Raw genomic sequence first — 12,147 nt, 5'->3', positions numbered from 1 at the left:
TTACAGTGTAAACAGATGGGCAGGAGGTGTTATGTGACCTTAGCTGCACATGTGATTCATCTGTGTGTGGTGGTTTTGGTGGCAATCAGTATAAAACATTGCACAATTTGTTTATAAGTCATAGATGCACTGTGGAAAAAGGGCTGAATGAATTACCAGTACATGCAGTATAGTGGGTGTTGTAATGTACAGTCACCTACTAATAGCGAAGAAGAGGGGTCCTAAGAGGTGTAAATATCATATGCAAATTGCAAGCACCCGTAACAGCTATTGACAGGTGTGTCATTAGCTTAAAATCAATTACAGTGCATGTCCATGCATTGTGTAAGATGGGACTGTATTACAATCATATATGTACAGTACATGCTAGTGGTACAGTAGTGATTAACAAACAGCATGTGAATGGGGCTTACATACAGTAGCCATGTTTTAATAGCCCTGCAAGAATACAACAATATTGTTTGCTGCTCTAAAAATTCATTGAAATCTGCGATGGAACTTCCCCAATTTAAGTTTAATTTACATCCTTAGGTTTGCTAAATATGTATGCATACATGTAAAAATTTGTTTGTTCTAATAGGTTAATTGGTACTGTAGGCTGATGTGCACACATTACAGTAGATTACTGCATATAAAGTTCTGGGGTGGGCATGGTGGTTCGGGGATCCGAACAAACTATACACTATATACACAGTAAAGCTATAAATATTTCTATTCAGAGTTTCAGAGAAATAATTTGTACATGTTTTATTGAGTCAAATCCACAATGGCACTGCTATTGATACTTGCATGTATATATTTGTTCCAACTTTCAAAATTCTATCTTAACCAAATTCAACTCCTAAACATCACTATATAGTCTCTAAAGAGAAAGTGCCAATATTCAGCACCAGTGACCACTGGTGTACAGTCTTGCACTACTGACCCTGACAATATCAACTTGCATGTATTCCTCATAGTCACCTATTGTGGGGACAATTTACACTGCCTAGTATATGAAGCAAAGTATTCAGTCTCCTTTTGTGAGGACAATTTACACTGCCTGGTATGTAAAGCAAAGTATTCAGTCTCCTTTTGTGGGGACAATTCACACTGCCTGGTATATGAGGCAAAGTATTCATAGTCTCCTCTTGTGGGGACAATATACACTGCCTAGTATGTGATTCTTAGAACTGAGTACTATAACTGTACTGTTCATAAAGTTGTGTCCTGAGCCCAACTATCACATTCTTAACTGTACTAGTATAAATTTGTTGTTTTAGAAGGCAAAAAGTATGTATGTTCGCACGCACCCTTCCTACTGTACCTAGGGCTCCGCAAAAATGAAACTCCCTTTCTCTGTTTTAAGGAACTGAACTGTAGCTTCAATAAAAGTTTGGACATGAACATTTACAACATTTAGAATACAGACGCATTTTCAATGAAAACTTATTTGATGCCGTTCCTGCCTCGAACCGCTCACTTCCTGTTGTATCATTGGTGTAATGTTCACACATTAGCTGTAACAATCTTCCGTTACTCTTAACAACATTGAGATACTGCACCGCATTGTACATTATATACACACATATATATGATTTCTATCATCATTTTCTCGACGGAGGTTCCGGACTGATCACTGCTCAATCAGGAAGTATCAAATTATCTTTGTCTGAGCCGTATGTACAGCTCTGGCTTAGCATACAGGTGAATATAAGATGGAAAGGTTAATTTGTGAATTCAATCATTGACCATTCAGCAGTTGACAGCTCTTTTAAATCTCATGAAATTAAATTGCCGTGATAGAGATCAGGTGGACAGAGAGTGTGTTTATTTAGTGGCGAGCCCCAAAGCATCAAGTTTGAGAGCGGTATTGACGTTGCATACAGCGTACACACTTCATTACTAGTTAGTTCGCTGTCGAATTGGGTTTGGGTGGGTGAATGTAATGTAGGTAGGTCTATGGGGTTTGTCTGCCTTGAGAGAGTGGGCCAAACAGTCTTTGTTATTATTAGTTCATTTCATGTTAAAGAAAGGAAGAGGAAGAGGAAGGGGATATTAAAGAAAAAGTGAAAAATTTGTAGATGTGCAAACTGTGTGCTTGCTTGAAGCTGCAATTTGTGTTTCTGATTTATTGCAGCACTGGAAATATCTCCACTTCAATGATAAAACAAATGAGTCATAAATTGTTTACATTTTACAAAACAATATATTAATATTGAACATAGGATTGAAGTTTAATTACAAGCTAATTAGGAGTAACCAAATCTTTGTCAAGTACACCAAACTTCCTGTCTTACCTGTCTATCCTGTCTCCTACACATATGCACTCTGATCTACCTACAGTATCCTACAATCTGGTAACCCACGTTATTACATTGCGCCCCGTTATTACACTCTCTAAGTTCATCACCTTCTTCCATCTGAATCAACCAATCAGAAGCTCTGTAATGCAGATCTTTGACCGACAATTTTCATCTGTTTCAATTCGCTTGGTACCATTTTTTTTTTGTGGATGTTTTGAGTAACTAGGACCGTGTCTGATTCATGCGTCACATCAACAAATCTTGCATTATTAGTTATGCGGTATCCAATTACAGAACCCATGGATCACACAGTTTGTTCAGAGTGACACAAATTATAATCCAGTGCAAACTACGGCTTTTATGGATATGAACATATTTCTCTGTGCCATTCTGCTTAATAATTCCCAACTGTCTGTTATCCTGATGGCCATGTCGTTAGAGGGAATTATGAACAAGAAAGTTTCCCTTGAGGTCAAAGCTGTGTCTGTCTGTTTGTGCGTGTGACGTTTGGATTCGTTTTATTTCTATGTGACTCTGCTTCCCAAGAAGATATTCTACAGGGATGGAAACTTGAGGCTCTTCAACTTTAAACGTATTTTAATTGGAAGAAAGCTGTCTCTTTTATAAAGTTATAAACATATCTTTTTATTTTTATTTCAGGCTATACCAGCTGGCGGTAATACTACTTTTGAAATTGTGTTCTTACCGAGACTTCCTGGCAACGTAGAAAATACCATATTTATACATTCAAACAAAGGCTCCGCGCCGTATCAGGTATGTAGTATAGTACTGTAGAAGACATGTGTTTGCTTTACACAGTGCAGTTTGTTCCTGAGTTGAGAGCCTGTTACCTGTGCATAATAAACAACCCTGGAAGAAGAATAGTTTCTTATCTTTGTTAAGGCCCCCCCCCCCCCCCCGTCAGCTTCCGAGTTCAGGAAACAAGAATGGAGAGTTTTGTGCTAGAAGGAGGGTTGATAAATGGGTTACAGTGTAAAAAGATTGCCAGTAATCACACATGTGGTGAATACAGGATTCCCGATTATATTTGTATACATGTTAAAAGTAATACATAAGGCATTACATGGTCAAGTTTGGAGGATAATATCTTCCTGTTTAAATACTGCTCTGTAAAAAGGCTAAAAGATGCTAAGTGGTCTTCCTGTCAAAATCAATGGGTACTAAAAGTTGGTTGTTTGACAAACTTTGTCTTGGATGATTGGACTCTGCAAGGCCTTGGAATTCTGGCTTACATACGGGATACGTGAAAGTTTTATTTCGCACTTTGCCAATTGTAGAAAGTAAAAGGCAAGTCCGCTGCTAATAGACATTGAGTAAATGAACATCAAATGCAATAGTAATTTATCAACTAATCTCTGTTTTATAACCACTGTCATGTTTGGGTTACGAAGCCGTTTATCACTTGGCACAGTGCCAAGATGTCCTTCCCTCCATCCTGTGTCGCGCTAATCATCTTCAGTAGAAGAAAGATGATCAATATATACAGGTATTAGAGAATGCTGAGATATTTAAAAAAAAAAAAATTATCACACTATTCTTTAGATCATTTCCAGAGAGTCTCATCAAAACATCCAAACGTCATTAAATGTAAGGCTGCGAATGAAAGTGTCTGTTTCCTGGAACTTTGTAAGCCAAAAATATGTCTTCTCTGGAACTAACCGTATGGGTAATTAGGAAGGAACTAGGAAAATTAACAATGGGTAATAAGGAAGGAAACTATCCTTGTGCTACTGCCATATATGTTAGGATATACAATGCACAAATAGGTAGGATAGTGAGGACCGATTGTAAACGTCATCATAATAATAATGCTGTCAGAACAGGCTTGTCTGATACCTGCAGATGTTATGTTATGATATCATCTTGCATTGATATAGGTATTACTGTGTTACATCTAGATCTAGGGCTCTACAGTGTCGGCAACAGTGCAATATTATATATTTGACCGTGGTGGTGGTTAAGATCAAGGCTGTGGTCTGTGCTGTGTACGTGCAGTTTACCGTACTTGATCAAATAGGAACACAACTTTCTATAGTATTATTATTATGATTATATGTTTGTAAAACTTGGTTAATTATTCACGTGGTGCTGACCCTCTATAAGTGTATCCAGACTTTTAGGGGTAAGACAGTTTAAGTGAGGAAAAGACATTTGAGCCTTTGAGTCTAGGATTAATAATATGCTTGCTGAAGCTGAGCATGGGTGACCAATATTTGACTAGCTAGCATATTTCACAGCAATTCTGATGAACCTGTTAATACCTGATGTTTGGAAACTCACCTTCCAGTAATCTACCGCTGAAAAGAATGACAATATTTACAAAGGAAAAAAGAAACTTTATGGCGCTTTTTTGCTTACATGTCTCTCCACAATCTCAGCACTCTCACTGTACGGTGTCTTAGAGTGCTCTGGTAAACTTTTAGCGCTGTACATCCGCATGTTGATGCATGAAGAGGATTTGCAACTGTCTTCTTGATTTGGCTTTAGCAATATAAGTGAACCGTTGTTAAATTGTGATAAAATATAATGAGATAAAATGTGAAAAACTGTTATTTAGAATGTTAAAAATGTTAGTGAATTATGTTGTTGGGAGGCAAAAAGAGTTAGGAAATGGGAAAATACGAGGAAAATAGAAATGATAGCAGGTTTTTTTGCAAAAGGTTCATCTCATAACCTGTTTTCTTTCTCTTTTCTTTCTTCCATTCCAGGTGTTTGGAATAGGAGTCCCGAATCCTTACAGACTAAGGCCTATTTTAGGGGCCAGGGTCCCTTTAAATACCAGCTTCTCACCATTAATAAATATGCATAACCCTTACAGCTCAGGGCTTATGATTACTGAAATGTACTCCAGTGGGGGTGACCTACATCTAGAATTACCTACTGGTTCCCAAGAAGCTCCACAAAATCTATGGGTAAGTCAAAAAAAAATTGTTCCCAATTATAGGAGGACCCAAACAAAACAGTAAATTGACCGTTTTATTTGATAAGGGATAACTGTCAGGAACGACTTGCTCCAAACAGCTAAGGAAAGAAAAAGAAATCTTATTCCAATTTGGGAGATAATATTACAGATTAGTATTTTTAATTCACAATCAAGGATGCAGATTTGATCATGTTTGAATATGACATTATAATCAAGCCATATTTGCTTCAATGATTCATGTTCTGGCTCTTTTTTATTACAATGTTAATTCTCTCTTAATGGAGTTTTTCTTCACAAAGATGTCTTTCATATAATAAGCCAAAGATGATGGTTGGATTTGTGTCTCCAATTAGATTGTGGATAAATTTTACAATATCGCTTCAGTATTAGGTTGTATGGTTATTTTCAAGTGGAATGATCAATGATATTTGATGCTTGACAATTAGTGTGTGAATTATCATGTGTGTTTGTTATGGGATTATGAAATGGGAAATCCCCTTTGGTAGTGTTGCAGTTAGCTAATCCTTTAATGGAATGATTCTCAGCCATAAATGGGACTAAATCACACATGTTGAACTAACAACTTGGTCTGACCTGAGGTGTTGCCAATCATACATGCAAAAGTGAAGAAGGTCTGTTGAAGTTGTTAAAAAGTCTTTATTTTGAATGTCGATGTTGTCAAAATGTTTCATTTTAGTGGGGTTAATGGGTAACTTGCAGAACACTGATTCAAGGGTAAAAACAACTTTGGAGGATTTGCCTTTGTTTTGAGAGTATGGTTGGGAGTTACTAGTAGAGTTACTAGTGTTAGATGGGACATTGACGAGTATTCAATGTAAATCTTGATATTTTATGAATTTAATCAGTATTTATTTAGTAACGCTTGAACACCGTGAGGTGAGTTGCAAAACAAAGGGATAGAACTTTCAGAGTTGCAGAAAGCAAAACGGAAAAAACTCTGTTAGTATACTTTATTACAAATTGGCCCGGTCAATATTTTATCACCATCTAAACCAATTTCACCTCAAACTCGGGGCATAGTAAACTCAATTTTTATCTCCTGTCTTTTAACTCCTATAATTTACAAGTTGATTGATTGTCATTTTGGTGATTTTTTAAACTTGCAAGTGTTTGTAAATAGAGCTTTAAAATGTATATCCGGTTCCGTTTTCTCGTGGCACAGGAAATTCCTCCTTACCAAACCAGATCTGTGATGAGGGCGAGTTTTACCGGTAGAGTGGAGAGCAACCATACAGCTTTCATTCGAATAAAAACAAATCATTCGGCCACGCTAGGGGTGGAGGGAGGAGAGTTTCTAATGCTTCCTGTGGAGGTTGAAGTTTCTTCTGGTAAAGCTCTATTCTCTTTCTTTTTTCTTTTCATGTATCTTGTTTTCTTACATTTTATTTATTTATTTATTTATTTATATTTTAGGCTAGGGTCAGTTTAGGCTTAATGTTGAAGTTGCTTTTGATATTTCATAGGTTTTGTTAACAGGATGTGCTGGATGAACTATTGGGATTTTCTTCTCTTTCCGAAGAGAGACCCTTTCTAACAAAGTGAATGAAGTAATGATAAGCTCCACCATTTAATATCACTAGCTAGTTCAGCACCATTGTTATATTCAAGATAGGCTAGGCTAGGCTTTGCCTATCTGCTATGATGATGGGTTATAAAAATGTTAGCTAAGTGTTGAGGTTCATTTTGAAAAGCAACAGAACTTCCTCAGAAGCTCTTCATGCCTGCTTTTGACATTAATCCAACAATCCCAAGCAGCAATACAGTTTCCATTCAAGTGTCATTTCCAATCCAAACAACTATACACTTTGGAAAATGCTGTTTTATCTGGCAATAATATCATGTAGTCAGACAGTGTGCAAACATTGTTAAGTGTATATGTTAATGTCAATGGGGAAGTTTATATGTTTATGTCAATGGGAAGTTTATATGTAATACTCTTGCATTCACGGTGTACACAACCATGCATAGTTTCTGTTGCCATACGGTAGTTAAACAGAAATGAAACTCTGTTTTCCTTTCTCTTTCTCTGACAGCGCCAGGTCTTTATACCTCTCTGGAGTTGATAGACTTTGGAACCCTCCGTTCCCTGGATGAGCCCAAAACTATTCAATTGTACCTCCTGAACACTAGTCCAAAAGTCATGCAAATAACAGTAAGTCATCATATATGCTGGCTCTTCTAGATCATACCAATGTTATGGCACTGACTTTTAACCTGTGTATATACCCTCAAGGGATGTAGAGGGTAGTGGGTCTGGAATTTGAGTTAGTTGAAAAGTTTTATTGGCTGTAGTCATCATCTCTTTGGCCGTGAATCGGTAAAGATTGGAAGCTGCCGTCGAATATAGAAAGTGATCTTGATCATCTTCTAGTTTGAGGTAGCGACAGTGAAAATGTTGAAACCAAGGAGGAATAACGGAAATGAATAAAGACATCAAAAACAATAGACTTTTGGAAGTTACCTGTTGAAAGAGGGAAAAAATTGATTGTTGAAATGCTGTCTGACATTTCCTCTGTTGCTGTTGTATTTATTGCGGATGAGGTGGGATGGGATGAAATGGGATGGGATGGGATGGGATGGGAGAATATTAACTAGTTACAAAGTCCATTATGTTATCAGTTCCTAATCATGTGGCAGAGATTGTACCAACAAATGATACAACCACTGTATTGTAGTTTTGGTTCCCGAAATGTTAGCCTTTAGTTATATTTATTACGGATGGGATGGGATGGGAGGATATTAACTAGTAAAGGCCCTTTTGTTATCAGTTCCTAATCATGTGGCACAGATTGTACCAACAATGATACAACCACTGTATTGTAGTTTTTGGTTCCCGAAATTTTATCCTGTAGTATTTATTGGTGGGTCACCTCCTTTTTTATTGTACCTTATATCCTCTCTGCACTTTTGATCTGGAATTCCATCACATTGTCTTTCCTTTTTCCTTTTCATTTACAGAGTGTCTCCTTAGTTCGTACCAACCAAGCCATCACGATAGATTTTAAACCGGTAGAGTTGTCGTCTACGCAAAAGCACAAAAACGTTGCAAACATCACCTTTCATCCCTTAAAGGCCAACTGTTCTAGGTTCTGGTCGGGGAAAATAATTGTTAAAACGAAGGATAAGAACGTTAAGATGCAGATACCGTACCAAGCGCATGTATTACCCGGGTGAGTATTGCGAGTCTTTTGTCTCAAACGAATGTTGAAGCGGTTTTCGTCGGTCTCTTTGTCTTTTACGGTCATCGCTACCCTGGTTGAGGGTATGATTTCATGTGGTGTGGTGTGGTTATTGCTCAGGACAAAGTGACGAATGTAAACAAATTTTTTGAACTTACCTGTCTCCTCACGAAAATGCACTCCCTTAGTTGGAAAAATTTGGATGAAGAAAGAAATTGCCAATATTTGTTGCAAAAAGTTGAAAACTATAACACCCATTTGCAACTTAGCACCCCTAATCGTATTAAAATATTTCAAATGAGAGGGGGATAATTCATCCATGTTGACTCCTTCCCCAGGCTGCACTTTTAGCCACTGGAGGGCCCCCGATATGAGGAAGGTGGAAATTAAGTCCACCACGCAAAAAACTTTGAATACTAGGCTGTATAGACCATTCTGATCCACCTGCCTCTTTGGCATACTCATCACTTCAGTTTTATGTATATTTAGAAGCACTTGTTGTGTGTTTAATGTGTTACAGATTTTCAAAGATTGTAAAAATGACCAACATGGTTCGTAGCTCTGACATTTACAATTAGCATGCGACACTCATAAGAATTGCCTACAATAGTTACATTGCAGTAAAATCATATAGTGAAACTTCTACACTTTGCTGTGATATTATAGTCATTGACACTTATACCATAACATATGTCTAATATTTTTTACTAAACTGGTGTTTTTTTCTTCCCTCACAGAACCTTGAGTGTGATAAAAAACAGTACATATTTCCATCTCCTGGATTCGCCGCCTCAACGACAAGCCGAAGAGAGGAAGCTTCACCTCACTAATTATTTCAATTTCTCTATCGTCATACACCAGGCAAGCCTAGTCAACAATGCCCAAGGAACGTTTGAGGTAATGCTTCCCATATTTAAGTAGACACACTCATTGTCGGCAAACAGAAATCAATCTGATCATTTTTTTATAAGGTAAAAGGGCTAATTTTAATGAGACAGTCAAGTTTATAGCAGTGCATTGCTTTTCCAGCTCTCTTAAAATGAAGTCATGAGGCCACTGCAGTAATATGATAGATAAGCACCTGCCAGGTTTCACCAGGTTTCCTGTTCCAAAAGGGAAAACTCATAAATATCCACTTCCACGAAAATGCAAATGAATCCAAATGTAGGTCTCTGTTGCATAAATTACAGATTCTGTCTGTTAAACTCAGGTCGATACCTACCACCCATGTATAAACAGGTTTTGATTTGCCGTCAGCACAAAAAACGTGACAGTAATCAGACATATGATAAATTGAATATGGAAATCATAGCTAATATATCATTTCTAAAATGGTTGTATTTAAGGCTGGGTTTATCATTGCACTTCTCTGTTAAGAGTTTCTGTGTTGCTAGGGAAAAAAGACCGTACAATGTTGTGTAATCATTGTATTGTAGGTGTGTATTGGCTGTTGTATTGTGTATGTTTGGCTGGTACATACATATGGGTGACTAAACACCTCTCCCACCCACACACACACCCACTGTGGGCGTTTCCTTGTATAAGTGGTTGAATAGTAGTCACATTGTGGTTTGGCTCTCAAGTTAAGGCCTTTTCTTATCAGTGTTAAATCTTCTAGTTTTTTTTAGTCATTAACAGGTAAGAAAAAGATTGTCCTTTGTTCCATTAGTTTCAATTGTTCCCTTTTCTTGTAACTATCATTATGAAGGACCTTTTAACTTTAATCATTGAAACAGTAGCAAACAAATATTTGATAATTTACATTGGAGGTGTATCTCCTTCATATTAATAATGAGAAAGTACTGGTGTGAAAGTGGCCTTCATTTTGTCAATGAGTATGTTTTTGTAGGAGTGCCTCTTGGCCTTGAGGCAAAGCTTCTGTTAAGTTAGGATATCAAAGCACCCCTTTGCTTTGCAATAAGTGTATAACTGTAACCTACATTCTCAAAGCATCAAAACAAGTCCAAAAAAAAAAATCAACGTTTTGTGATTGCTAAATATTGCTTAGCATTTTATTTGCATTTGTGCATGACCTGACCTCTTGTAAACACTTAAAACATATGGGAGGGATAGTACATTTCTTCTGTCATTCTTTAAGCAAGAGGGAAAAAAGAAAAAAAAGGTGAGAATTGCACATTCATGTACTGTCTTAGTCTGCAAGGGGAGTTTCATAAACGGTGCCTTATTGGATATTATGTCTGTATTTTAACTTGAAATGCTCCATGAGAGAATGTGAGCCAATGGAATGATAACAACACCATTCTAAATTATGATATTGTGTGCAGTAACAGTATTGCTGTGTAAGTAATGGCATATGAGTGTATTGGTGTGCAAGGATCAGTATGTAAGTGGTGCATTGGTGTATAAGGATCGGTGTGTAAGTGGTGCATTTGTGTATAAAGATGGTCTGTAAGTGGTGCATTTGTGTATAAAGATCGGTGTGTAAGTGGTGCATTGGTGTATAAAGATCGATGTGGTGTGATGCAATGGTGTATAAAGATCGGTGTGGAAGTGGTGCATTGGGGGATAAGGATCGGTGTGTGTAAGTGGTGCATTTGTGTATAAAGATGGTCTGTAAGTGGTGCATTTGTGTATAAAGATCGATGTGGAAGTGGTGCATTGGTGTATAAGGATCAGTGTGTAAGTGGTGCATTTGTGTATAAAGATCGATGTGGTGTGATGCAATGGTGTATAAAGATCGGTGTGGAAGTGGTGCATTGGGGGATAAGGATCGGTGTGTAAGTGGTGCATTTGTGTATAAAGATGGTCTGTAAGTGGTGCATTTGTGTATAAAGATCGATGTGGAAGTGGTGCATTGGTGTATAAAGATCGGTGTGTAAGTGGTGCATTTGTGTATAAAGATGGTCTGTAAGTGGTGCATTTGTGTATAAAGATCGATGTGGAAGTGGTGCATTGGTGTATAAGGATCGGTGTGTAAGTGGTGCATTTGTGTATAAAGATCGATGTGGTGTGATGCAATGGTGTATAAAGATCGGTGTGGAAGTGGTGCATTGGGGGATAAGGATCGGTGTGTAAGTGGTGCATTTGTGTATAAAGATCGGTGTGTAAGTGGTGCATTTGTGTATAAGGATCAGTGTGTAAGTGGTGCATTGTTGTATAAGGATCGGTGTGTTAGTGATGCATTTGTGTATAAAGATGGTCTGTAAGTGGTGCATTTGTGTATAAAGATGGTCTGTAAGTGGTGCATTTGTGTATAAAGATCGATGTGGAAGTGGTGCATTGGTGTATAAAGATCGGTGTGTAAGTGGTGCATTTGTGTATAAAGATGGTCTGTAAGTGGTGCATTTGTGTATAAAGATCGATGTGGAAGTGGTGCATTGGTGTATAAGGATCGGTGTGTAAGTGGTGCATTTGTGTATAAAGATCGATGTGGTGTGATGCAATGGTGTATAAAGATCGCTGTGGAAGTGGTGCATTGGGGGATAAGGATCGGTGTGTAAGTGGTGCATTTGTGTATAAAGATCGGTGTGTAAGTGGTGCATTTGTGTATAAGGATCAGTGTGTAAGTGGTGCATTGTTGTATAAGGATCGGTGTGTTAGTGATGCAATAGTGTATAAAGATCGGTGTGGAAGTGGTGCATTGGGGGATAAGGATCGGTGTGTAAGTGGTGTATTTGTGTATTAAGATCAGTGTGTAAGTGGTGCATTGGTGTATAAGGATCGGTGTGTAAGTAGTGCATTGGAGGTTTATGAGGAT

At 37.6% G+C, this 12,147-nt stretch overlaps 1 protein-coding gene across 1 annotated transcript in view; it reads left to right on the top strand.

Annotated features, from left to right (window-relative positions):
* LOC139979912 (transmembrane protein 131-like) overlaps positions 1 to 12,147 on the top strand; it is a 63,893-nt gene that overhangs the window by 29,640 nt on the left and 22,106 nt on the right. The window contains exons 6-11 of the mRNA XM_071991132.1: positions 2,946 to 3,059; positions 5,015 to 5,218; positions 6,413 to 6,578; positions 7,284 to 7,402; positions 8,209 to 8,420; positions 9,167 to 9,326. Of these exons, the coding sequence (XP_071847233.1) occupies positions 2,946 to 3,059; positions 5,015 to 5,218; positions 6,413 to 6,578; positions 7,284 to 7,402; positions 8,209 to 8,420; positions 9,167 to 9,326 (975 nt within the window). The remainder of the gene's footprint in view (positions 1 to 2,945; positions 3,060 to 5,014; positions 5,219 to 6,412; positions 6,579 to 7,283; positions 7,403 to 8,208; positions 8,421 to 9,166; positions 9,327 to 12,147) is intronic.

This window comes from Apostichopus japonicus, chromosome 14 (genome assembly GCF_037975245.1).
Source record: "Apostichopus japonicus isolate 1M-3 chromosome 14, ASM3797524v1, whole genome shotgun sequence".
Lineage (NCBI taxonomy): Eukaryota > Metazoa > Echinodermata > Holothuroidea > Aspidochirotida > Stichopodidae > Apostichopus > Apostichopus japonicus.
The sequence above is the reverse complement of the archived record's forward strand: the minus strand, read 5'-3'. Positions and strand labels throughout refer to the sequence as shown.